Source organism: Arachis duranensis, chromosome 6 (genome assembly GCF_000817695.3).
Source record: "Arachis duranensis cultivar V14167 chromosome 6, aradu.V14167.gnm2.J7QH, whole genome shotgun sequence".
Classification (NCBI taxonomy): Eukaryota; Viridiplantae; Streptophyta; class Magnoliopsida; order Fabales; family Fabaceae; genus Arachis; species Arachis duranensis.
The window spans coordinates 11,302,715-11,329,889 of record NC_029777.3 but is presented as its reverse complement, the minus strand read 5'-3'; the positions used below and the strand labels follow the sequence as shown (position 1 = coordinate 11,329,889).

General features: G+C 33.8%; 4 protein-coding genes across 7 annotated transcripts; 2 read left to right on the top strand and 2 right to left on the bottom strand.

Annotated features, from left to right (window-relative positions):
- Window positions 1-4,287: 4,287 nt before the first annotated feature.
- On the top strand, window positions 4,288-14,896 carry LOC107492935 (uncharacterized). Of its 3 annotated transcripts, none has more exons than XR_008010647.1 (6): window positions 4,288-4,492; window positions 4,726-4,819; window positions 5,138-5,340; window positions 5,459-5,563; window positions 5,686-7,139; window positions 14,578-14,896. XR_008010647.1 is itself a non-coding variant. In XM_052263289.1 (5 exons), exons 2-5 carry the CDS (start codon window positions 4,732-4,734, stop codon window positions 6,814-6,816), a joined length of 1,527 nt encoding a protein of 508 aa, XP_052119249.1. In that variant the 5' UTR covers window positions 4,288-4,492; window positions 4,726-4,731; the 3' UTR covers window positions 6,817-7,314. The 3 variants fall into 3 exon arrangements, 1 of the variants encoding a protein (XP_052119249.1); XR_008010646.1 differs by lacking the exon at window positions 14,578-14,896 and adding an exon at window positions 7,334-7,600; XM_052263289.1 differs by lacking the exon at window positions 14,578-14,896 and having other exon boundaries at window positions 5,686-7,314.
- On the bottom strand, window positions 8,428-11,324 carry LOC107492939 (diphthamide biosynthesis protein 3). Of its 2 annotated transcripts, none has more exons than XM_052263290.1 (3): window positions 10,948-11,324; window positions 9,642-10,047; window positions 8,428-8,712 (listed from the first exon to the last, which is right to left on the bottom strand). In XM_052263290.1, the coding sequence occupies exon 2, from the start codon at window positions 9,899-9,901 to the stop codon at window positions 9,650-9,652; it is 252 nt and encodes an 83-aa protein (XP_052119250.1). In that variant the 5' UTR covers window positions 9,902-10,047; window positions 10,948-11,324; the 3' UTR covers window positions 8,428-8,712; window positions 9,642-9,649. The 2 variants fall into 2 exon arrangements, with proteins under 2 accessions (XP_052119250.1, XP_052119251.1); XM_052263291.1 differs by having other exon boundaries at window positions 9,642-10,019; window positions 10,948-11,107.
- Window positions 14,897-17,956: 3,060 nt separating the features above from the next.
- LOC107492938 (dehydration-responsive element-binding protein 2F) lies at window positions 17,957-19,278 on the top strand. Its single transcript, XM_016114017.3, has one exon. It carries the CDS (start codon window positions 18,168-18,170, stop codon window positions 19,017-19,019), a length of 852 nt encoding a protein of 283 aa, XP_015969503.1. The 5' UTR covers window positions 17,957-18,167; the 3' UTR covers window positions 19,020-19,278.
- Window positions 19,279-19,522: 244 nt separating this feature from the next.
- Window positions 19,523-25,364, bottom strand: LOC107492934 (uncharacterized). Its single transcript, XM_052251335.1, has 16 exons — window positions 25,207-25,364; window positions 24,733-24,837; window positions 24,443-24,511; window positions 24,032-24,121; window positions 23,833-23,916; window positions 23,245-23,409; window positions 22,593-22,780; window positions 22,438-22,510; window positions 22,099-22,152; window positions 21,591-21,848; window positions 21,198-21,404; window positions 21,013-21,116; window positions 20,513-20,657; window positions 20,274-20,408; window positions 19,892-20,174; window positions 19,523-19,779 (listed from the first exon to the last, which is right to left on the bottom strand). Exons 1-15 carry the CDS (start codon window positions 25,294-25,296, stop codon window positions 19,998-20,000), a joined length of 1,944 nt encoding a protein of 647 aa, XP_052107295.1. The 5' UTR covers window positions 25,297-25,364; the 3' UTR covers window positions 19,523-19,779; window positions 19,892-19,997.
- Between the last annotated feature and the right edge of the window lie 1,811 nt (window positions 25,365-27,175).

Below are 27,175 nucleotides of genomic sequence, written 5' to 3'. Positions count from 1 at the left end.
TCCTCTAATCATGCTGAAATACTGGCGATTCATGAAGCTAGTCGCGAGTGTTTTTGGCTGAGGAGTCTGACTCAATATATTTTGTCATCATGTGGACTGATTGATCATAAGATAGCTCCAACTATCCTGTTTGAAGATAATACAGCATGCATTGCTCAACTTAAAGGTGGATACATCAAAGGTGATAGAACAAAGCATATTTCTCCCAAATTCTTCTTCACTCATGATCTTCAAAATCAAGGGACAATTGATATCCAACAGATCCGCTCAAGTGATAATCTGACAGATTTATTTACAAAGTCACTCCCAAAATCCTCCTTTGAAAGATTGGTACATGAGATTGGGATGCGCCGATTTCGAGACATTAAATGATGTCGGCAAGAGGGGGAGACTGTACTCTTTTTCTCTTGGTCAAGTTTTTTTCCCATTGGGTTTTTCTTGACAAGGTTTTTAATGAGGCAGTCCCCATCACAAAGGATATTGTACTCTTTTTCCTTCACTAAGGTTTTTCCCACAGGGTTTTCCTTTAGTAAGGTTTTAATGAGGCAATAATCCTAAATGGGCATCCAAGGGAGAGTGTTGTGATAAGAACAAACGTGGATGCCCATTCCCATGCAAAACTCACTTTTCCAAAGAAGGAATGGCATTAAATGCATGTTGAAATTAAGCTCTCAATATGTGTATAAATAGAGGCTTTTGCCTCCGAGAGAAACACAAGCAAGCAATAAAAAGCTAATATATTTCCTCTCTCTCTTTCTTATTATAAAGTATTTAGTTTCTTTTCTCTTACTACACACAACCAAATAATAAGAGATCGATTCTCTTTTATGTTGCAATCAAATACCCTTCTCCTTATATTACTATTACAATTCTTTCTCTTCTTTTATTTTATAAGTATTTTAAATTCTATTTTCTATTACTCTTTACATATAACATTAATAGCAATATTAACCATCTTTATTATATTGAGATAGTATCAAATGCAAATTTCTCTCTCTTTATTTTTAATACTTTTTCTTATCTTTGTATATATTTACACAATACAACATATAATATTATTATATATATATAATAATTATTGAGCTAATTATATTAATAATAGAGTCTTCTATTTATACATCTTCATTTTATATATCCTTTATTTTACAACAGTAATTGGGTTGCTTAACATTCTTATATTTGATGACTGATTCACAAATGAACAATACTCAACCGTTAATCAAATAAGAAAATGTTCGAACCACACTGCTCCAGCTTGTTGCCAACTACTCTGTTTTAGCAAGATTTCTGTTCAACGCTAAGAAAAACTGCACTTCCCAAATAGATTGCCAATAGTTAATATTTGAGTTAATCGAAATCCTAAAATTACACATAAAACCATCTCATCAAAGCATCACATATTTAAACAAATTGAAAAAAGATAGTGAACAAATTCAAAGTAAAAATCACATAAACTAATAATTTATTTTCAGAAGATTACACACTCGATTATACTATTTAGTCAATAATAAATAAGTTTTACTTCGCTCACTCTTTATCAAAAAGTCTCATACTAAAAATAATAACTAAATAAAAAATATACAAAATGTTACATTCTGACATAATTATGTTCACTTACCAAAGATCTATACTCAATATATGCAATCAACTATATACTCGAGTTAAAAAAAACATACATATGTATAAATGAAATTTATTCTTTTTAACCAATTCTCTAACTTGACAATTTCCTGTATTTCGAACACTTAACCATGTGAGTTAACAGAAATATTTGATAATAAAAAAAACAATAAAAAATAGTCATAATTTATCTTATTTAATATTTATTAATTATTATAATAATTAATTAATTAATTAATGCTAAATAAAATAAATTTTGATATTTTTTAGTTATTTTTTATTATTAAATATTTTCAAATAAAAAAATTATATGGTAATATATGATATTATTAAATGGATATATAAATGATTAACGTTTTATATGATGGGGATACAACTTATCAATTGTTGGACACATAAAATTCTTTACACTATGTATCATAATTAATGTCTTATAGACTTATAGTCATAGATGACTAAAAACAATATTTTAAAAATTAATTTAAAAAATAAATAATTTTTCAAAAATAAATTTGTCCATTAATTCTTCTTATATTACTCAAAGATTTGCTAAACAATAATGCTCCACATCCATATAAAAAACCTATCCAAGTCATTTAGCACTATACAATTATTTCACTATAATAATATGTTCGGTTCATTCTATAGAAAGCTGTTTGAATTTAATTTTATAAAATGGATAATGTTCTGTTCATTTAGTACTATACAATTATTTCACCTTAATAACGTGTTTGGTTCATTACGCAGAAAACTGTTTGAATTTGAATTTATATAATGGATAATGTTCTATTTATTTAGTACTATACAATTGTTTCACTATAATAACATGTTCGGTTTATTCTGCAGACTAGGTGTATTGTAGATGAACAATTTGTTCCAAAAATCGGGATGATTTTCAAGACACTAGAAGAAGGCGAAAAGTTCTTCAAAAATTATTCCAAAGAGTTCAGGAGTTTCTGAAACTGAATTCTGCTATATTGATATATGCACTTTTTCAATTCACCTTGTGTATTAATTTCGGTTCATTTATTTTTCTGGAGCTCTTAATGTTTGATAAATATCTTGATTCCATTATTGTCAACTTGAAACAAAATAGCAGTCAGACAGTTCCAACAGATATATATATTAACATCTGAGACCAACAAGACAAGGACTAATCCATCTTGAATAAGATATATACATTAACATTAAATTTCCAATAACATTTACATTAATATTCACATATATACATTGTTTGATTTTTTAAACAAATTACACAAAATAGTGTTAATTACAACCAACCAAACAAAGTAGATCCTATTTACTATTTATATGCCCAGTGGGAATTTATAATAAGAGCGGGAGAGGACAACAGATGGCTTTGAGAGTCTTATTTCTTTAAATACTCGAATCACTTAGTCTCTGATTTTGTTCAGTTTGTGCAACAGAATATTTGGATCATATTCGAGTCTGAAGCCAAAAAAATTTGGTCAATACTTCACTCAATACACCGACAAGCACAATCATGCATATTTTAATCAAGTGAATCAAAATGGTCAACCCAATTAAACCGAACACCATTCATGTGCTGAATAAAACGTGAAAAATATTCAATCATCAAGAAAAACTTTTCTGTATGCAAAAGAACTCAACTGAACACATAACAATCAAGTGAATTAAATGACAAACACCAGTGAACCGAATAACAATCATGTGCTGAATAAAATGTGATAAACATTCAATCATCAAGTAAATAATTTCCGCATGCAAAAAGACTCAACTAAACACACTAATAATCAAATGAATTAAGATAACCAACTCCATTGAACTGAATTTCATTGATGTTCTAAATAAAACTTGATAAACATTCAATCAGCAAAAAAAAAATATTTCTGCATGCAAAATAACTCAACTAAACGCACTAACAATCAGGTGAATCAAATGACAAACACATGTGAACCAAACACCAATCATGTGCTGAATATAATGTGATAAACATTCAATCATCAAGTAAATCAGAACTCAACTGAACGCACTAACAATAAGGTGAATCAAATGATAAACACCAATGAACTGAACACTAATCATGTGCTGAATAAAACATGATAAACATTCAATCATCAAGTAAATCATTTATGCATGCAAAAAGAGTCAACTAAACACACTAACAATCAAATGAATGAAAATGAGCAACTCTACTAAATAGAAAGAAAATAAGAACACATTTCTATTCCTATGCCCTATTTATGCCAAAAAATGAAATCAGATTAAGTCAATCTACCAAACGAAGTAACTCAATTTAGTAAATCTAAAATGCAATTAAGAGAAATGCGAGATTGTAAGATTTTAAATAAACAGTAGTTTTTATCATACCTTTCGCAGTCTCTATTCTTATTTTCATTCGTGTTTACTTCTTCCTTTCGAAATTTTCTTGTGATTCTTCTCCAGTAACGATTTCTACAAAAACCACGAGTGAAGTTTGAAAGATTTTGAGAGAAATTTAAATTTTTTCGGTAGTGTGTAGAATTTTATTTAACGAGATTTTTTTTTTTGTATTAGGCCTATTTAGACGAACTTAAATAAAAAATTATGTGAATGACTCTGTCAAATATGTGAAAATTGAATCGAGAAAACATTCCAGCCCTAAAAAGAAAAAGTTATATTGCTACATGCCATTATAAGTTAAATTCACAAAGTAGCATATGATATTCTATAAATAAAAGTGGTTAATTTTTATAATCGCACTCAATTTAAAAAAAAAAAAAGAGAAAAAAGGGGGACAAAAAGAACGAGAAGGTTAAACTAGTTGATGGAATCATCGATGGCTTCTTCTCCTTCTCCTTCTCTTGAAGATTTCAGCACCACTTAAACCTCCGCATCTATCGATTCTCAAGTACGTTCTTTTCCTTTCTCACTAGATTTTTTTTTTTAAATTACTCGATTTTATTAACTTTTTTTTTTTGCTTGCGCTACTAAATTTCGTTGAGGACTGGGTTTCTTGATAGAGTTACTGCAATTGGAATAAAAAAAGACGTAACTAATTGTAACACTGTTGTCTGGTAGCTTTTTTTTCCCTCTGTTATTCGAATTCGGTTACCATTTTTAAAAAAAAAAATTTACGTGCAGTTTGAAATGGTGGAATCTGCGTCATCACTTCCATGGCTTTGGGCCATTCAATCTGTTGCAAGCTGCAAACAAATCCACATTTCTATATTACAGGGTATAATGCCACTATTATTCTCTTAAAGTTTTGATTTTGTTTTGTTTTTCTGGTTTATGTTTCCACTTGAACTGTTTCTTCAGTATAATCATAGTTTTACTGATTTCTTTTTTTTCCATCTTATTTACTGCTTTTGAATTTTGTCAAGATAATGATTATCTACTTTTGATTATGAAATGATATGAATATAAATTCAAAATGCAAACTGAAACAGCTCACTTGACTTGGCTAGCCATCCCTTATTTTAGGAGCTTCTTTTTGTTTGGATTCTGAAAATTGATGATTCATGATTGTGTTTCTTTTCTTTTTGTTCGCCAGCTTTGATTCGTGCGGCCCCTGTTGCGCGAGCTGATTTTTGTGGAAAGACAAGGGAATTGATTGCTCTTAGATGTTTGGAGGAAATTTTCGATTCTGCTCATAGAGTTGGTTGTGATGAAGCTACATCAGCTAGCCTGGATTCAAGAGTTCGGTTTGATTTTTCTAGCAGTTGTGAAGATGTCCTCCAAAAAATACTGGATGAGGTAAAATTGTGTAAAGCAATTTGTTTACTAGTTAATTATTTTGTAGGATATGTTTTATGATGATAGCTTTATCATTATGCTAATTAATGGACTACTTCTTTTGGTAAAACAAAATCAGATACCATTACCCAATTTAGAAATGGATGGAGCTAAGCTTTTGAAATGGAATGTTTTCCCATTTATTATGCATAAAAGAGGCACTATCAAATGTGACTTACAGCAGGTGATTCAAAGTTACTTAAGAAAATAAGAATGTGTTTCTGTTGTTTTCGCTTTTGAGTTTAATACATTTTTCTTTTTTTTACCATTCTTATTAGTTGGTTTCCCTTCTTTCTTGTCAAATAGCTAAAAGAATCAATCGCTGAAGGTACTCATCCATATGCCGATCATTTAAGAGACATTAGTGGATTGCTACATCAGAATGAGAATACAGTGCATGTCAATGACAATGTACGCAATGATCTTAGGAAAAGAGATAATGGGAATCACAATTATTGTGAAAACATGGAAGAAAAAGAGAACCCAATGCTTGCAATTTTAGAGAAGGTGGATGAATCATCGAAAGAGTCTATACTTGATAAGATTATACCCTGCAAGAGGAACAGGGCTGAGTCGGCTGATGAGCATATGATGGGATACCAACTCGGAAAGCAAGTTGATATTAGTGAATGTGATGAAGTAAATGCAAAGAAGAGTAGATGTAATTCACTTTTAAATGTTGATTCCGACAAAGAGAAGTCAGTCCCTCCCCATGGAAAACAGGTAATAGAAAATCATACCGACAAGGATGTCCGGGAAAATCTGGGAGTAGTGTTTGAGGAGGGTAGTCATGCTCAGCACCTTGCTTCCATTCGGTGTAAATCCAGTAACCAGAATGAAGTCTCTCATGGTGAGCCACAAGCTTCAATCAGTATGAAGCATACATCTGACATTGAATACTGTCAGCAACAAAATGATGAACCAGTTAAAACAAAAGTTCTGCTCACAAACGAAGTTCTTCCTGAAAACGGAGACAATACTGCACATAAGGCACTCAATGTAAATCATGAATTGCAATCTAAAAGGAAAACAGGTGCTCAAGGGAAGGAACCTAATGCTGCAGATGATAAAGCTGGTGAGGCAGAGATATTAAGTGATGGTGATGAATATCAGAATGAAAAAATTGGTCTTGCTGCACAAAAGTACGAATTATTGGGCTCTCGCTGCACTTCTGGACATGATATCTCAACAAGTACTAGGCTGACAGAAAATAATGTTTGTATGAAGTGTAAAGAAGGCGGTAAATTGCTTGTTTGTAGAACAACTACTTGTCCAATTATGGTTCATGAAAGCTGCCTGACTACTTGTCAGATTGATGCAGAAGGAAACTTTTTGTGCCCATTTTGTGTATATTATCAGGCTATTTCAAGATGTGTTGAAGCAAAGAAAAAGGCTTCCTTGGCAAGAAAAGAACTTGCATCTTTTATAAGGATATAAGGTATCATAATCCATAATACAACTTCATGAAGTTAATAGAAAAGAACATAGTCCTTGTAGAAAAAAATCATACATATGAGCATATCTGTGATCAAAAGAGTAGAAATTGTGCTACCAGGTTCGGTAGACAAATTACGGAGCTCATCTATGCAAGCATCACATCAATAGTTTTAAAATTGGAAGAAATCAGCAACAAGCCTATGTATCATGTGCAGATCATCATGCAATTGAAAGAAAGGCTTAAATAAATGACAAGCTAAAAATGTTCCTCTAGTAGAAAAGTGAATATTATGGGCAACAAGAAGAACAATCACTTGTCTCTGGTGAGCATTGTACATTGGTCCCTTGCTTCCATTGTTCTGTGTTTAGAGCATTCAAATGCTTTATTAGATTTGGATGGTTAAACGAGTTGATTCCTCATTTGTATTCTTTCCATCATGAGCCCTGCAGTTGCATGTAATATTTCTACATTACATATGTTCATCTGTTTATTAAGTTGCGTGCTTTCTCTATGCAGGAGGGATTGCTTAAGTTTGGTTGTGACCCAATAATTCCTTGGAAGAAACCTTCTACATTCTGTTCCAAGGTATTTGAGAATGATCATTAAGAAATCAGAAACACACACTACACATGCTGAAGGATAAAGGGGAAAAGCCTGCATAGAACTCGCCCATAATTGAAATGACCAGGCTGCTTTTATTTTTTGATGGAATAGGCTTAATCTTTTTAATATAGTATAGTTGTTCATCTTTGTAAGTATAATTCTTTCATTTTTTGTAGCACTCTTCCAAAAGTTGTAAGTTAATAACTATATATATANTTTCCAAACAGTGAATTTTATTTCCGGTAATCAACATGGCAGTTCCAAGAATTATAGGTAGCGTTTGGTGGAGAGACAGATACTGAAAGACTGAGACTGAGAGACAGAGACTAAGAGACAGAATCTGAAATAAATTTTAGTATTCTGTTTGGTGCCAAATGAGAGACAACAATTGAAACAAGAATAAAACTCTAATTTAATTTGCACAAAAATAAAATTGGAATTAATTAATTAAAATGAGAGTATTTTAGGTATAAAATGTTATTAAAATTTCAGTCTCTGTTTCTAAAAATATCAGTCCCCTGTATCCCTACATTTTGGAAACACTGAAATACTGAAATTTTGGAGACAGAGACAAAAATTTTCGTACCAATCTCTGAACCAACAAACATGATACTGTGTCTCAGTCTCTCAATCTCTGTCCCAGTATTGCAAAACAAACGCTACCATAGAGACTACTTTACCCGAAGAATTTGATAAGCGCAGAATGATATTGAAGTGGGTATAACTAAAGCCTATTAATTTGGCCCTTATCATCGTCACTCTATTCAGAATATTATTTCACTTGCTTAGATTATGAGTTCGTATGGGACAAACAATAAGTAGATCATGTTTACCAAATAATTGAGTTATAAATCTAGTTAACTACTAACATTGCCAAAAGGTACCAAGTTGATAGGACAAACACATTGACTAATCACATGGTCAAATAACTGCTGCACCAAAGTTTTCGCCCATTTATACTACTCAGCAGCTATAGCATAGAATAATGAATAAGCTCCAAAATAAAATAAAAGGTTCATAAATATACCAATGATGATTTATTTTATAAGAATCAATGTCCTATCAAAAGTTCAACCAAGTTCAATAACTAAAGCTTAAGCTAGTTTCCCACATAACAATGATACAGAAATAATAGCGCTCTTTCTATACTATATAATCTCTGGTGACGCTTATCTCTCCCTTCTCATTTCAAATAACAAGAATTCCGATATGCAAAACAAGACCTGTGCTGTACATGCTACAATAAGTCAAAAGCTGTGACAAAACTTGTTCCGGCCTCCATTCCAGGACACCTGCAATATAGTGGTTTTATACAATTTTAGTCATTTATACAAAAGAAGATCCGTCATTCACAAGAGCACTAATATGCAACATTCTCAGTATAAATACAATACATTCAAATCAAGCGTATTCCTTTGACTTTCACTTCCTTGAAATCTATATTCCAATGTAAACTCGAGACCAAATGAAACAGGCATGAACATGGCAGAAGGGAACTAAAAAGAAGTGAAGTGTCATAGTAATGAACACAATTCATAGTCAACAACAGGGAACAGGCATTATTAGACCCAAAAAGAAAGGGGGGAACCATAGATTTGTTAGCAAGTGATAATCTATTCTATGCATAGAATTAGTGATCAGTGCATCAGCATTTAGCATATGACAAACTAGTACTAATGAGAATAGATTGTCACAAACTTATTCTCAAATCAATGTGGGTAAAACTTAAACGGTAATTCACTAATTCAACACCCCCTTATTTTGTGAAAAGCTCACATATACCCCCATACTTCTTCAGTTCTTCTAAGTTCTATATGCAGTCCTACATGTGAGCATGGCCGGCAACACCAAACCAATGGTGGGGGAGGTATGATATGCAAATTGCAAAGTGAGTGAATATACCTATCAGCTATATCACATACCAATAATACTCCAACAAACGTATATATAAGACACACTATATGTTGATTTAGGGTTAGGGATTAAAAGTAAACACGATACAAAGACAAAGGTGATAAATTTCATCTCTAAGTTACATAACTTTGGCCAAAAGATTCTCTTTCTATCTCTAATATACTACTCAACAAATTATTACAAAGAAAAAAAAAAGAAAGAAAAGTTTATACATAAAGTAAAACACACAGATTAGTGCAAAAAACAGTGCAATTAAGTTAAGCGGCAACAGAAAGGAAAATCGATATGAGGAAACAGGGATGGTAACCTGGAAATTCAAGCAACGGTGAGGGATTGGGGATTTGAAGGTTGGAGAGGTTTGTTGTTGCGATTGTGATCGGAGAAATCTTCGATGTTGTAGATGACGGTGATGTAGAGGGAGCAGCTAGGGCAGCGTGCGATTTCCTCGCCGAGTTTCAAATCGTCCTTGGTGATCTGAAAGAGGTCGCCGCAGGGGCAAGGGTACGTGTATGCCTGAAGCTCCTCGTTCCACTCCATATCCTCGATCTCAACATCGTCGTACGACATCCTTTCGTTTTGCCGCTTCTTCTTTCTTTGGACTTTCGGAACAACGAACAAGAAGAAGATGAATAAGAGAGCACCGTCGAGAATCTGGTTCTCTTCTCTTCCCTTCTCTTCTCTTCTCCTTTATAATTATTCAACGATTATTCAACCTAGTAATTCACAGATTAATTAACAATTATTTACCCCCATAACAAGTTCACAGATTATTCAACAATGATTGCTAAAAAAAAAATACCTAGAAGCTAGAAGCAAGGTTGCGAAAACCAAGCCGATCATTGAACCGGTCAAGTGACTGATTCAATGGTTCAACTGATGTCAAACCGTAGTTGAACCATTTTAATTAAATATATAATAAACATTAAAATTTAATATACATGTAGATATTATAGAAACTAAAGCAACTTAATATAAATATTTGTATATTTCAGTGTAAAAGAGACCTATAGATCATAATTAAGTCAATTTCTTTTTTCATTCTCAAATTCTCTTTCACTCTCTCTGACTTCTTGCACAACAATAAACTGGTGCTACATAATTCTCCTATCCAGGTTCATCATCTCAGAGCAATTCCTTTACCTCCAACAACATACACTTCTTGCTTTTGGAGGCCAGAACCCAAAAGATCATATTCAACAATCACAAAAAAGAATTCAGAATAACAAACTTACATCGAAACTCAACCCACCAGCAACAAAGAATTAAGAATCACAAAAGATTTTAACAAAAACTTCTAATCAAGTATTCAACAATAAAAACTCGAATCCAAACACACACAACTCAGCATTCAAAATCAGAAAATCCAAAAATAGAAAAACTAAACAAAGAATTCATACTCAGCATCCAAATTAAATTCAGAATCACATCACCACCAACCCCCAACTCAGAACACAAAATTAACAACCACTTTTGAAATCAACCATCAACCCCAACTCAGAATTCCATCAACAAAATTAACACAACAAAAAAAATTTAACAGAATCATTCAAATTAACCATCAACCATTATTTCAGAAAATCAGCAACACCATAAATTGAAGTAGCAGCGCTTACTGGCAATGAGGGAGGAAGGGAAGTGACGGCGAGGGAGGAAGGAAATTCAGCTCGGACAGAAAGAGAAGGAGTGAGAGGGCTCGAAGACGACGATGATGGAGACTGCGACGCCAACAGCTCCAAGAAGATCTTTGAGAGACGACGACGGCAAGGAGAAGCAATGTCTAAAACGATGACGGGACACGGTGCGGAGCGAAGAGGAAGCAATGGGAAGACTGACGGGAAGCAGAGAAGAAGTGACAGCCAGAAACGATGAGGAGCAGGGCGAGGAGGGGAGAAGCACCGACGATCCACGATGAGGAGTGGATAACCGTGATGGTGGCTGCTCTTCGTTGGAGTTGGGGGAACCGGGGAAGATTGGAAGAGGAATTAGGGTTGGTGAGGTGAGGGACTGAACAAATGGGGCTGCGGCTATGTGGGTTCAGACTTTTTTTTTCCTACGTGTCAAAACGACGTTGTTTCAGACCAACAATAAAAAACCGGTGCCAATAAAAACTCGACCGATTTGTCCAGTTCATCGATTAACTACTAATTCAACCGGATTTTTTATTGGTTTTTTATAGGACGGTTTTGAGTCTTAACCGGACTGATTAGATAACCGGTTTTTGATTAAATTGATCGGTCTAATTTGATTTCCAGAACCTTGGCTAGAAACAATGAAACATAGAATAGAGCTGACGACGGAGGTAAAAACAGAGCTTGTGACGGAAGAATAGAGATGGCGCCAGCAACTGTGGAAAAGAGCTTCGCGATGGAAACAGGAGGCGAGCCCAGCGACTGTACTTCTACTGCTGAGAGTCTGAGACGTTAACTGTACGAACAGGAGTGAGGGAGTGAGTGAGTTTCGAAGCCCCAACTTACGATGTCGTCAGGACCAGTCCGGCGACTGAACAAAAAGGAGGGACTGATCTCACCGGCGTTGAGAGGAATGACCAACTCAAGAATGATGAGAGGGACGGGGTTGGTAAGGGTTGGGAAAGTTAATGGTTAGTAGATCATAATGTTAAACGACTGCATTTTAGTTTTTTTTGGAAAAAATAAAAAAACCAACCGAGTTTTGATTCGGTTTGACCGATCGATTATTGACCAGTTCAACAGTTCAACTTTAGTTTTCACTTTTTGCGGTTTTAAAATATAACCGAACTGTAATTCTCATGGTTCGCGGTTCCCCCTGTTCGATCGGAAGGTTCAAACCAATTTTCAGAACATTAAGTTCGAACCAGTTTTCAGAACATTGGGTTAAACTAGTTGATGGAATCATCGATGGCTTCTTCTCCTTCTCCTTCTCCTTCTCTTGAAGATTTCAGCACCACTTAAACCTCCGCATCTATCGATTCTCAAGTACGTTCTTTTCCTTTCTCACTAGATTTTTTTTTTAAAATTACTCGATTTTATTCACTTTTTTTTTTGCTTGCGCTACTAAATTTCGTTGAGGACTGGGTTTCTTGATACAGTTACTGCAATTGGTATAAAAAAAAGATGTAACTAATTGTAACACTGTTGTTTGCTAGCTTTTTTTTCTGCTATTCGAATTTGGTACCATTTTTTTGCTTTCCATGGCTTTGGGCCATTCAATCTGTTGCAAGCTGCAAACAAATCCACATTTCTATTTTACAGGGTATAATGCCACTATTATTCTCTTAAAGTTTTGATTTTGTTTTGTTTTTCTTGTTTATGTTTCCACTTGAACTGTTTCTTCAGTATAATCATAGTTTTACTGATTTCTTTTTTTTTCATCTTATTTACCGCTTTTGAATTTTGTCAAGATAATGATGATCTACTTTTGATTATGAAATGATATGAATATAAATTCAAAATGTAAACTGAAACAGCTCACTTGACCTGGCTAGCCATCCCTTATTTTAGGAGCTTCTTTTTGTTTTGGATTCTGAAAATTGATGATTCATGATTGTGTTTCTTTTCTTTTTGTTCGCCAGCTTTGATTCGTGCGACCCCTGTTGTGCGAGCTGATTTTTGTGGAAAGACAAGGGAATTGATTGCTCTTAGATGTTTGGAGGAAATTTTCAATTCTGCTCATAGAGTTGGTTGTGATGAAGCTACATCAGCTAGCCTGGATTCAAGAGTTCGGTTTGATTTTTCTAGCAGTTGTGAAGATGTCCTCCAAAAAATACTGGATGAGGTAAAATTGTGTAAAGCAATTTGTTTACTAGTTAATTATTTTGTGGGATATGTTTTATGATGATAGCTTTATCATTATGCTAATTAATGGACTACTTCTGTTGGGAAAACAAAATCAGATACCATTACCCAATTTAGAAATGGATGGAGCTAAGCTTTTGAAATGGAATGTGATGAAGTAAATGCAAAGAAGAGTAGATGTAATTCACTTTTAAATGTTGATTCCGACAAAGAGAAGTCAGTCCCTCCCTATGGAAAACAGGTAATAGAAAATCATACCGACAAGGATGTCCAGGAAAATCTGGGAGTAGTGTCTGAAGAGGGTAGTCATGATCAGCAGCTTGCTTCCATTCGGTGTAAATCCAGTAACCAGAATGAAGTCTCTCATGGTGAGCCACAAGCTTCAATCAGTATGAAGCATACATCTGACATTGAATACTGTCAGCAACAAAAAGATGAACGAGTTAAAACAAAAGTTCTGCTCACAAACGGAGTTCTTCCTGAAAACGGGGACAAATACTGCACATAAGGCACTCAATGTAATTCATGAATTGCAATCTAAAAGAAAAACAGGTGCTCAGGGGAAGGAACCTAATGCTGCAGATGATAAAGCTGGTGGGGCAGAGATATTAACTGATGGTGACGAATATCAGAATGAAAAAATTGGTCTTGCTGCAGAAAAGCACGAATTATTGAGCTCTCGCTGCACTTCTGGACGTGATATCTCAACAAGCACTAGGCTGACAGAAAGTAATGTTTGTATGAAGTGTAAAGAAGCCGGTAAATTGCTTGTTTGTAGAACAACTACTTGTCCAATTATGGTTCATGAAAGCTGCCTGACTAGTCAGATTGATGCAGAAGGAAACTTTTTGTGCCCATTTTGTGTATGTTATCAGGCTTTTTCAAGATGTGTTGAAGCAAAGAAAAAGGCTTCCTTGGCAAGAAAAGAACTTGCATCTTTTATAAGGATATAAGGTATCATAATCCATAATACAACTTCATGAAGTTAATAGAAAAGAATATAGTCCTTCTAGGAAAAAAACATACATATGAGCATATCTGTGATCAAAAGAGTAGAAATTGTGTTACCAGGTTCAGTAAACAAATTACGGAGCTCATCTATGGGAGCATCACATCAATAGTTCTAAAATTGGAAGAAATCAGCAACAAGCCTATGCATCATGTGCAGATCATCACGCAATTGAAAGAAAGGCTTAAATGAATGACAAGCTAAAAATGTTCCTCTAGTAGAAAAGTGAATATTATGGGCGACAAGAAGAACAATCACTTGTCTTTGGTGAGCATTGTTCATTGGTCCCTTGCTTCCATTGTTCTGTGTTTAGAGCATTCAAATACTTTATTAGATTTGGATGGTTAAACGAATTGATTCCTCATTTGTATTATTTCCATCATGAGCCCTGCAGTTGCATGTAATATTTCTATATTACATATGTTTATCTGTTTATTAAGTTGCTTGCTTTCTCTATGCAGGAGGGATTGCTTAAGTTTAGTTCTGTGACCCAATAATTCCTTGGAAGAAACCTTCTACATTCTGTTCTAATGTATTTGTGGATGATCATTAAGAAATCAGAAATACACACTAGACAAGCTGAAGGATAAAGGGAAAAGCCTGCACAGAACTCACCCAAAGTTGAAATGACCAGGCTGCTTTTATTTTTTTGATGGAATTGGCTTAATCTTTTTAATATTAGTATAGTTGTTCATCTTTGTAAGTATAATTCTTTCATTTTTTGTAGCACTCTTCCTGTAGTTGAAAGTTAAATACTATATATATATTGTAACGTCCAAGCCTAAGCACTATTTTTAGTATTTTGATAGTCCTTTTTGTTTTTGAGTTTTAGATCCAACTGAAACCAATATATCCTTCTTCCATTGCTTATTTGGTTATGTTCTTCTAATTTTGTACATTTTATTGTAAGATTGCTGATGGTATATTTTATTGATCTATTCCTTAATTAAATATGCAAATGTAATGTGCTTAACACAACTTAGGGGTGTGCATGGGTCGGGTGAAACCGGATTTGATGTTATCCGGACCTGGCCTGAAATATATACCGAGCCTATTTATTAGACCCGAACCCGACCCTAGATCCGATGAAACCTATACACTTTCGGGCCACGATTATACCGGGGGAAAATTGAGTCGTTAACATTACATTACCTTGATACCTTTTTATATATGAGATAGCATGTGAAAATATCCAAATTTTCAAGATTCCAACCATTATTTAACATGGTAAAATTTACTTAGAAAAATATAACAAGAATCAAATCTTTTCTAAAATTAAAGCATAACCATAATCAATACTAATATTGTCTAATAACACCAAATATTTAAATCAATATAAATAACACAATATTATGCATTAATTAGTCTAAAATCTTATGCATTTTAAACATAAAATATTAACTTATAGTCTTATAATAACTAATAATACAAAATATTTAAGTTTACATTACAATACTTAAATTCTATATAAGAATAGCCATCATTCATCACTAATAACACAAAATATTAATTGTGTATGATGACCGAATCACCGGGCCGATTTTAGGTGATCCGAGCCATGGCCTGAATCCGACCCAAAATAATGACCGGGTCTATTTTTTAGACTTTTACCCAACCCTAAACCTGGTGAAATCACACTAAATAAGCCCCTAAAGTGTTCGAGACCGAACCGAATCTTCGGGTTGGGTCGGACCATGCACACCCCTAACACAACTTATCAACATTGAGTTCATTAAAATAATTAAATATTTATTTTTCTTAAACAATATTAAGAATTGGAGTATTGTAAGTAAAAAGATTAGTTGGTGAAAATTATACTTACACTCTCATAATCAACCTAATCGGTTAAAGTACAATAGAATTCATAGAGACTATATCTCTCTATAAGCAAGTTCTATACTCATAATAAACAAACACCCAATTAGTCATTAAAAAAATTCTAGATCAAATAAATTTTCATTCTCTGAAAATCCCTTAAAATTAATTTCGTCAGATAGACCGATTTTTTATTTGTTTTAATGAGAGAATAATTTATTTAAAAGTGATTTCTTTTGAAACCTAATTGCCTTATAATAAAATTTGTTAGTATTTAGAATTTGGCCAACACATTAAAATTTTGATTTAAAGCGACGAGAGACCAATATTTTCATTGAGACTTCAGAGTAAGTCTTAAAGATTTCTAGAGAATAAAAATTTATTGGAGACTAAAATGTTCGATTTAAAATCCTTTAAAAACCAATTCAGATATCTATTCTTCTACAATTTATTAACTTTCCACAGAATAAGTATCTTGCTCCATATCACAAACTCAAGTATTCCGTTAAGGTGGAAACTTAAATGCAATCCACTTCACGTGAAGTTGATATTTGAGAGCTGTTAGATAAAAATTTAGTCAAATTAGTCAAATCATCTAATGCATGAAGTCGACTGCACATGAGTTTCCACCTTCCGTTAATTAGAATGCATTGTGAGACTGAGTTGATCAACATTCTGATAGTTAATGCATGATATGTATGAAAAGGAAGAAGAGCAGAACATGGGAATGGGATAAAGGTGAAGTTGAGTCTCGAGAATCAGGCTGTGTATGAGAACACAACATGTGAATATATATAGCTCGTGAGTTGTTTGAGGATCAAATTCAACTCTTATTTATGGAAATAGAATCCAAGAAAGTGTCAAGACACTTCATTCAAACCACTCTCTTTGGATATAATATTGTAATCAATCACCCACCTCAACATCATTCAATTCTTCCTCTTGGATCTTGTATCACACACTACCACCTTCACTTACCCATTGACATGCATGCTTATTGTGCTCTCTAATATCACCATTTTCATAATTGCTAAGAGACGTTACTAGTTTAACTAACACTTTGGTTTAAATAAAAAAATTTGCTGAAACACTCTTAATACTATTCTCAAATAGAGTTATGAGTTATTATCTCTATTAAAATAGGGAACATATTTTAGGATATTTTCATCAATCTATTTTTTTTCTCTTTTTTATTTATTGAACGGGCCATCGTGGCAAAGTGGCAATGCTATCCAAGCTCCACATAATGCTGGACCCGTGACTGCCAAAACAAAAATTGATAATTTGATATCATAAAAGACAAAATTTATCTTATTCTTAATCTTTTCTAACGTGGCATTGTTTCATTACACCCATTTTTAGAGTTCTCCTATATATGTTAAACATGGAATTAAAAAAATTACTATATTAATTTACCTCATGCTGTTTACCTTTTGAATTTTTAAAATATGCTATTTAAATTAAATTGGATTGATTTAATAATTAATTCACTAATTTGTTTAAGTAAGTGTTGGTATTCGAATTTTATTTTGTACATGTAGCAATTTATTAGTCAACAACAAACCCTTAAATAGAACTCTGCAACAAAATGGTCTTCGGTCTATTAAACTAAAAAATACCATGAACACTCCCAAAAAAAATGTTATTTAACTTTTTTTTTATTACTTTAAGGTGACTTGCTACTTCAGATAAAAATATTTTTATATAAAAATAATAACTAAAAATCGTTAAATAATTTAATATAATTACACGTTATATCCTTTGTCTTGCCTTATCATTTCGATATTTCGCTTGTCATAGATTCAAAGTGTCTTGAGCGTAGTAAACAAAAACTATAAATTATATAACCCGTGTTTTGAAGACAGACAAAAATCCATAACTCAAGTCAACGCTGCATAATATATATGTCACCAAATTCTTTTTAAGTATAAAAGAAAATCTCATACAATATAGTAACCAGTGTTGACCGAATTCTCAACCATTTAACTTGTTATGATTTAATTATACGTGATAAGTGAAGATTTTTTTCGTTAGATTAACAAAAAAATGAGATTTGAAACAATGAGAATTCACTAGGTAACGGTCACATGCTACCTTTTCTTTCTTTTTTTTTGCAAACGTGAAAACATTTATACCGAACTCCATTCTTGCTCCTACATATTCCGCGCCTTGCATGCACCAACATGCATAACCAACCACTCACTCTAACACTCATCACACTCTCTCAACATCAACCATGGATACTACCAAGAAATCCCCCTTGAAGCCATGGAAGAAGGGTCCAACAAGAGGGAAAGGCGGCCCCCAGAACGCTTCGTGTGAGTATCGAGGTGTTCGCCAAAGGACTTGGGGGAAATGGGTTGCTGAGATCAGAGAGCCAAAGAAGAGAACCAGGCTCTGGCTTGGTTCTTTTGCCACGGCCGAAGAAGCCGCCATGGCTTATGACGAGGCTGCGCGGAGGCTCTATGGACCGGACGCGTATCTTAACCTTCCCCACGTGAAACCGAGCTCCAACTTTCCCATCAAATCTGGGAAATTCAAATGGATGCCATCCAAGAACTTCATTTCAATGTTCCCTTCTTGTGGACTACTCAATGTGAATGCTCAACCTAGTGTTCATCTAATCCATCAGAGGCTTCAGCAGTTTAAGCAGAATGGGGTTGTGAATCAATCTCCTAGTTCGTCCAATGATCCAAAGGGTGAAACTAAGAGTGTAAAAGAAAGCAAAGTTGATGCAGAAGAAGATCCTCCAGAGGAGAAAAACACTCGAGCATCATCGGAGGCGATGCTTGGAGATCTTCACGAGAAGCCACAGATAGACCTTCACGAGTTTCTTCAGCAGATGGGAATACTGAAAGCAGAAATACAGGAAGAAAGAACCGATAGCTCGGGGAGTTCGACAGTGCCTGAAGCTGCATCGTGCGATGACTATGCTCAACTAGGCCTGTTTTCTGACACAAGTGTTAACTGGGAGGAACTGATTGGGATGCATGGAATTGCAGATTTTCCAGAATCTGAATCCACCCAGTTGGAAGCATATGAAACAAATTATGAGCTCGATTTCTATTCTTCCATCTGGAACTTCTAAGAAACTTACCTGGTTTTTCGGAAAAGAGAACTACTCTATCCTTTATAGCGTCGAGATCTAGTTAGATAAGCGAGTACTTAGCATATCGGCCTAAGCATAGATAGGATGGTTTTGGTTCTACTGCTACTCTCCAGTCTATTCCTGTTTTGTCTTATGCTTGCTGAGTTTCAATCTGTTGGTAGCAATGTAAGAGTAGGAAGTAGCTTAGAATAGAAGACTACCAGTGTGTGAAAGAACTAAGAAGCTTATGATAATAGAGATAACTAAATAATAATATCAGTCTACAAGTAGTAATATTATGAGTTGACTTACTTTTAGCATTTTTGGGAGTGTTAAGTTCTAACATTGTTCTTTCAATCTTATGTTTTGCTCTGGCAAAGTAGTTCACAGAGGAAAACGACGAATATTGGTATATCAAGTTCAACAACTCACTAGATAGGTTATAAGTTAGAAGAAAAAACAAAACAAAAACAAAATCACATAAAATAAGACAAGCATAACAGTGGTATGAATGATTTATGAAAATAAATAATATGCAAGAATTCTGACAAGTCTCTAGTGTTTTATCTCCTATAATTGCTCAAGCTTTGGGAAATGACCAACCTATATAAGCATTAACACAATGTAATGTGTATGAAAAGTAGAGATGAAAGATTTCTCCAAAAATTGCACCTTTACTTCTCCCATTTTCCATTCATCAGACACATTAATTAGCAGCTCTTTGACATTCATGTTAACCCTTGCTTTTGCCTTACACTCCCTGTCAAATTTACCAATTGAGTCAAAATCAGCAACTTGACCTTGCTTAGCATAATAATTATTGTAACAAAACTTAATATTCTGGAAGTATGAGTTTCTGGGAAAGTTCATACATGACTTGGATTGAGAAAACCTTCATAGATCTTCTAGCAACATCATCAAAACAACCAATAGTTCTCAAGACAGCAGCAATAGCAACATTAACCTTGAGAATTCAGCCTACTCGTTCTGGTATTCAGATGCACTCTGATACTCGCCATGCTCTTCAAAATACTCTATCAATCGCTTCAGAAATGCATCACTACTGACTGTCTCAGTGTCACAGACAAGACAGCATTGCCTTCGTGCCCGTGTCACAGCCACATTCATTCGCCGGCGATCACTCAGAAAGCCCACCTGAAACATAAACCCCAAGTTTCTTCTCTTATACTTTATGCCAAGAAATCTGTCAACCAAATACTATATAGAAGGAAATAGCAGCCTTGTTACAAATACCTCCTTTTTTGAGTTGGATCGGACCATTGATATAATAATGGCCTCCTTCTCCCTTCCCTGAAAGCCATCAACTGTTGAGATTTCGACATCCTTCAGCTGATTCTCATTGTTTCTCAACATCTTGAGCAAAACAACCTGCCATAATGGTTACTACGAGTTAGAAAAACACTAGCAAATGAAACACGCTGTTGAACATTTGTATCAATGTTTCACGCAAAAAAAAAAAAAAAATCTCATACCTGGGCAGCATATGGGGTAATAATTCCAATATCAGAAGGAAGCACACCACTTTGAACAAGTCTCTTGGCATGAACGATAGCAACCTCAGCTTCACCTTCATTAAGGGTGCTATCTTCTTCATCTTTCTTTTCTTCCATATCACATCTGAATTTCATCAATACAAGGAACTGATTACACACCGTTTGAATTTGCAACAACTTTGCAGGCTTATGTAAATTCCCAGGATATCAAAAAATCTATGTAAATTATGAAATATAATGATCGTTCCATGCTTTAGTGATGCAATTTTTTCAAATATTGAAATTCTTGACTGGCTAGGGAAAACTGTTTCTACCAATCACTTAGTATAGATCATTCAAAATTAAAAAAAAAAAAATTAGAATGTTGGTATGCAAAGTTTCATTAACAAGAGAATGTCATGTCTTTGTTCCACATATTTCGACTAATCAAGCAGTTCTAAGGACATAAATTTTTCAATATATGAAGTAGTCCCACATACCCAGCAATGTCTATGAGAAGAAGAGTTGGTTCAGTTGACAATGTCTTCTTCACATTGTCAAGATCATATAGCATGTGTGCAGCAACACTAGCATGAGCCTCGATCTGTCATCACAGAATAACATTGCATGAAGAGTTAATATTTTATTTAGAATAGTGATCCGATATGAAGACGATAAGGAGCACCTTGCTGTTGTAAAGTTCTTTAGAAGACCAATCCATGATGAGTTCATTCATACGGTACTGGACTGTAAGCATAGATGTGACCTCGTCTCCATATATTTCTGCAAGTCGTTCAAAGAGGGTTCTTCCTAAACCTTTCTTCTCAGCTTCAACACTTTGAATGGTTGGAGGAAGTTGAAGATGGTCCCCTGCAAGGATACATCTTGAGCCCTAAAACATTGAACTCCATTTAATTCAGTATAGTCAAGATGACATTAGGCTTGTATGATTATAAAACTGTATTTTAATGCTGATCAGGTCTATGTTTAGAGACAAGCATTAGTTTTTTGCAGTTCAAAGAAATACTTAGTGTTAAGAACAACATCAAAATATAGTTCAAATGCCAATGAATATTACCTTCAACAGAGGAATCCAGCATGCTATTTCAAGTGCTTGAGCAGCTTCATCAATAATCACCAAATCAAATGACATACTGTCGAGTTTCTTAGAATAGGCCCCAATCAGAGTAGTCAATATTACATCTGCAGTTTTAAGTACGTCTGTTACAGCAAGCTGCTGCCTTTTGCGCTCCTCTTTGGATAGAGTCCTAAGTTCCCTTTGTATGTCTCTCCTTGTACTTTTGTCTTTGGTTTTCAATAGCTTTCCATTCAATGCCTGAAAGAAACACATCATATTTAGTGCAAAATTATATTTCATATATATTATTTTTTCCATTCATAGCTTTCTCTTCAGGGTTGGTTGTTGTAATTATATCTAGTTATGATACACGAAGTTGATAGTGTCATCAATTATGAAATCTGAACGGAAAAAAAAAAAAGTTCTTCTGAGTGTCAGCTAGATGATCACCATCAACCTTGGCAAATGATAATAAATCAGTTCTTTAACTTCTACTCTAAGACTTTACCTTCATTTCTTTACGAATGTCATTTGCAAGGCCACTATTATCTCCTCGTAGTACCTAACAAGAAATTCAAGAACAAAGGATATAAAAGTCGACTATACTGAAGCATAAATACCAAAAGAATACCATGATACCAATTCATCAGTTAATATTTTAGGAGGAGGATTTGAAGAGTGACTCTAAAGATGATTATTTGCTTCTATTTTTGTAGCCCTACAAGAACCCATTATTGTTCTTATGTATATCTCTCCTCTTCGTGAATTCTTCTTGTTTATAATCAATTCTTCTTTTTGTAGAGTGGTATTATAGAAGAAAGAGGGATAACAAGTCATCATAATGTACCTGAGCATCCAGTGCACTGTCCAGTACTTGAGGCAATAAGCGTGCAGGATGACCTACTCTCACCAGCTTAACCCTAAACAAAAAATTCGACTTTATGAACACTCCAATTAGATTGATACCGACTATTGTAGTGCCAAAAGGATAAATAACTATACCTATGTGGAACTAGCCGCTCAACGATGTTATCAACAGCAATGTTTGAGGCAGCACAAGCAAGAATCTTTGATCCACGTTTAACTTCTTGTAATATAATTTCCACCACTGTTGTAGTTTTCCCAGTTCCAGGAGGTCCATGCAGCAAAAACACATTCTTCGATGATAGGGCTTTTGAAATTGCACCTTTCTTTGCAGATAAAAACCAGAAATTAAAATACATAAGTTTGTGATCACAAGGCGGATATGCAAAGCTAAAATGATGAAATACCACAGAAAAACCACTATTATTAAATGGGAAGGCTTCTTCACTCAAATGATTAATTAGAAAAATAAATCCAATTACGTCGTTCTTGATTGTATTTGTTTTACACATACTACTATAATACTGAGTGTTAGTGTTCTTAAGTTGAAAACATTTTTGCAACTAAGTCCCTAATCCATTGGGCATTCAAGAGGAAGAGGATCGATCTATCGATAGCAATAGGCATTAAATAGCTATAACTAGTAAATACACGTGCTTTATTATAACTACATAGGCATGCACCAACAAAAATTAAATAATACATTGAATGAAAATAATTTACAGAAAGTGCAGAAGAGTCATGAATAAGTTATTTAAAAAAAAGCCATACAAAAAAATAGGTTATGTACCTGAGAGTGATCAAGTTTGGTATTAAAAGGAGTGAAGGAAACATCCTTCTTGGACATTGTTGGCGACCTCTCCCCAAATAAGACCGGAATTAGATCAGCAGCTGGACCCTTATGCACTCCTTTACTCAACTGTACTAATGCATCTTTCATCCTGCGATATGTCACCTGCATGAGGCATGAGTAATGAATATTTACAGCATACATAGAACTCAGAAGCAAGAAAATAAGACGAAAACAGATAAAATATTTTTCAATAGAAAAAAGTATTAAAAGTTTAAGCAAAGTGATGAAGTGTGTGCTTACACCAGATAATGATTAACTAAAAAAGAAGAGCAAAATTTTCATATATTGTCCCATTCATATATTTTATGGAAACCTTAACTAAAATATATTAATAATTTACATGGTAACTAACAAACATAGATGAATAACTATTTTTTTCTGATTGATATTAGTGACACCAATTGAGTGTTACAACACATCATGGAAAACAAAACGTCAGTCTAGCAATGCTATTATTTATAACCAATCTGCAAATGCATTCTATATAAGAAGAGATAACAAGCAACTGTGAACTTATTAGCATACCTCATTTGCAACTTTTTCCAGCCTTAGGGGACTGTTTAAACCATCTTCAGGTATGTCATCAAAAGCAACAGTTATTGACGAATCCTGTTAGTATCAAACCAGCAAGTCAAAGTTGTGTCCAATGCTAGGATCACCTGTAGCTAACAGCATGGGCAATTCTCTTTCCATAAATTGAATCAATCAGAGACTTAAGAATTACCTTTAATCTATAAACAACACCTTGTCCAAGAGCAGGAGAACCTAGATCAGCCTTGTTGAGTTTTAAAACGACGACGTCATGAGTACTAAACTGCAAAAATAAGACTTCATTAACTCCTGAGAGTATAACAATATTGATCAAATACATAAGAAAACTGTCTTATCAGTAATTTGTGGCAAGCTTTTTTGCCACATACAAGTCTCAAAATAATTGAAGAAAGTATTTCTACTGTTAATAATAAATGGCGGAAGAGAATGTAACACATAGAAAATTACTTAAAGACCGAGAAATGTGAACAATCGAATAAGTTCATATAAAACTGAGTACTAAAGATAACTTCTTCAAATATGAGTTGAATGATATAGATTTATGTAATGCAAAGTAATTGATAAAAGAAAGTCAATCATTCACCTTGTGTGCAGGAAGAACATCTCCTTTTGTAGACTGGAACTCAATCAGAGATTTTCCCATAAGCCCTGTCTATATTCATGAAAAAGAAGGAAGAGAAGCACCATATAAGAATACCAACTGAAACTCCACTCATCAATTATTACTTATTACTCAAATAGCACACTATAAAATAAGGCATAACATAAAAATTCAAATTACTCATTTATTCTCATGAAAAAGGAAAGAAAACAAAATGGAATATGAGATCATACATAAAATTATCACAAGTGATGAACTGAAAAACAAGTAACCTGGACATCCACACACTTCAAGTTAAGGATTGTGGAACCTTTCTTTTGAGCAGTATCCAAATTCCTTGATGCGCCTGTGGCGATTGAGCTTGATATCTCAGCTTCCTAAGCGCCCAAAAAAAAAAACAGAGGAGAAATTTTGAAAAGGAATCCCCATCATTCATCCATTCTGAAGTCACCACCCAACATAAACCATTCTTTGCAAAATTATAATCTTTTCCACTTTTCTAATCACCCCATAAACACTTGCTATTACATGGGACAGTAAAAATTGGTCTTGAATTCGTAAATTGATACGGAGAGGCCTCCGAAAGCTGGAAACTTTAGTTGCAGGGTTTGAGTCATATTAGACTATTCAGTTCTAATTCCATTTTTACACACACAAAAAACGAGTATGCAAAGATGGGCAATGGATTAAACGAGAAAAGCGAAAGCTTTTGAATAATGTGTGTTATGTAGCTACGAAGTAGGTACCTTTTCCAAGTCAAGAAGAGGGGTGGTGATAGTGATGAATTGTTGCAGAGAGAGAGGTGATGATTTCTTCTTAGTCGCTCCTTTCTCCATTGCTTCTCTGTCACTGTTGCTATCAAAGGACTGCAGACGAGAGAGAGAGAGAGAGAGGTAAATGCAGCTAAACACTGGTATGTGTTGGTCTTTTATTTCATTTTAACCACCTTTCTTGTGAGAAATTTGTATCTTATTTTGCACTCAATTTTTTTTTTTCAATTCGAAGTTTATATGTTTTTTTATCTGATTACTAGGGAAAAAATAAAAATATATATTAATCCTTAAAAAATATTTTAATTTTTCAAATTTTTGTGCACTAATATCTAGATTAAAGAAACAAATAATATTTCAATTTTAGTTAAATTACTTTTTTTTTCCAATTCCAATATCTATTTAAGTAAATGAATGACCTAACTATTAAATAAGTTATTTTTTAATTACTAAAATGTGTTGGGAAAAAAAAACCAATATCAAATAGTTTTGAGACTTGTATATGGTGTTGTGAAACATAACATGAGAATAGTTGTGATGAAATAAAATGTTGCCTGTGATAAAATATGTTAATCACTTGAATCGGATTGCCCAAATTTTTCTACATTTTCCCCTCAATTATATAAATAACTTCCTTTTGCAACACATTTATCACACCACTTTATCTCCTTATTTTGTTATTATTGATCCTTTGCTGCTCATTGACGGTAGAAATTTGCGTGGACAAATTGCTTGATAACACTGCATCTTATATTTTTAAAAAATTTAAATTTTTCATTCCTCACTCCTAAAACTGAAATGGTAAGTGATAACTGATAACTGAAAATGAAAACACAGATCAGATAGAACAAAATCACAACACTGAAACTATTGAGAATGAAAAGTCTCTGGAGTTGTTAAAAGTACAATATATTTCTAGTTTTCTACTAGATGAATCATAGGCAAGGACAAATGTTATTCCCATATAGCTAAATTCATATACTACTTTAATGCAAATTATAGGGTAAATCCCCCATATCAATCTAATAAATCACTGCTTATAGATTACAGAATAATACATCAATTCCTCACTAGTCACTATGAATATCCTGAGTTTGCCTTTAGAAGCATGAAAGCGCAACTGCCAACACCAATGTAGTGAATGGAAACACTAGTTCTTCTATCCTTTCTGATCTTAGAGATGTCCAGGAAGTGTTTCATATTCCACCTGCAACATTAAGATAAATAATTACAAGAAAATACAATTCAAATTCCAAGGCAATAATGTAAGACGTTTATTGTTCTTGAACCTTGCAACTTCACATTAAGTGTTGTGTTAGTTTATAAGTAATAAGTAATAACATGAAACGAAAGAAGAAAGGAATGTGCAGCCATAGAGGAACGACGATAGATGAAGTTTACCTCCAATTGCTCAAGAACACGGAGATCTGAAGGGAATGTCCAACATGGTTGCTTGACCTCCTTCAACCAAAATCTTCTTCTTTTGTGTTATAGCATCATTCATGACATGCACAGTATCTGACAAAATATGACAACCCAATATATTACGTGAGATTTGGATTTTCTTTCGATTTAGAGAGTAAAGTGTGATATTTCACCATTGATTTCATAGGTGAGACCAATAATAAATATAAAAGAAAAATTATTCAAGAATATAAGATCACACTTTATTGTTTAAAGTGAAATTCACAACTTTAGAAGATCCAAATTCTATTACGTGTTACTCTAATTTTTCTTTTTTTGGCTTTTTCATCCTCTAACGCCCGTTTTGTTCTTTTTGTCTTCTTTTAGATGCATCTTCTTTTTTTTCAAGCTAAAATTCACATTATATATGTTTGTTATAAAAAAAAATTTCCTCTGCTCTATTTTTCCTTTCAATTTTTACTCTATTCCTTTCTCATGTTCTTGCTCTACCCTCTCCTGTTTCACCCATTTGTGGGTGATG

Coding starts and splice junctions, on each gene's coding strand:
- LOC107492935 (XM_052263289.1), top strand. CDS start 4,732: ATGGTGGAATCTGCGTCATCACTTCCATGGCTTTGGGCCATTCAATCT. Junction 5,341..5,458: donor TCCAAAAAATACTGGATGAG/GTAAAATTGTGT, acceptor AAACAAAATCAG/ATACCATTACCCAATTTAGA. Junction 5,564..5,685: donor TCAAATGTGACTTACAGCAG/GTGATTCAAAGT, acceptor CTTGTCAAATAG/CTAAAAGAATCAATCGCTGA.
- LOC107492939 (XM_052263290.1), bottom strand. CDS start 9,901: ATGTCGTACGACGATGTTGAGATCGAGGATATGGAGTGGAACGAGGAG.
- LOC107492938 (XM_016114017.3), top strand. CDS start 18,168: ATGGATACTACCAAGAAATCCCCCTTGAAGCCATGGAAGAAGGGTCCA.
- LOC107492934 (XM_052251335.1), bottom strand. CDS start 25,296: ATGGAGAAAGGAGCGACTAAGAAGAAATCATCACCTCTCTCTCTGCAA. Junction 23,917..24,031: donor GTGTTGTTTATAGATTAAAG/GTAATTCTTAAG, acceptor TGATACTAACAG/GATTCGTCAATAACTGTTGC. Junction 21,849..22,098: donor ACATTCGTAAAGAAATGAAG/GTAAAGTCTTAG, acceptor TGTTTCTTTCAG/GCATTGAATGGAAAGCTATT.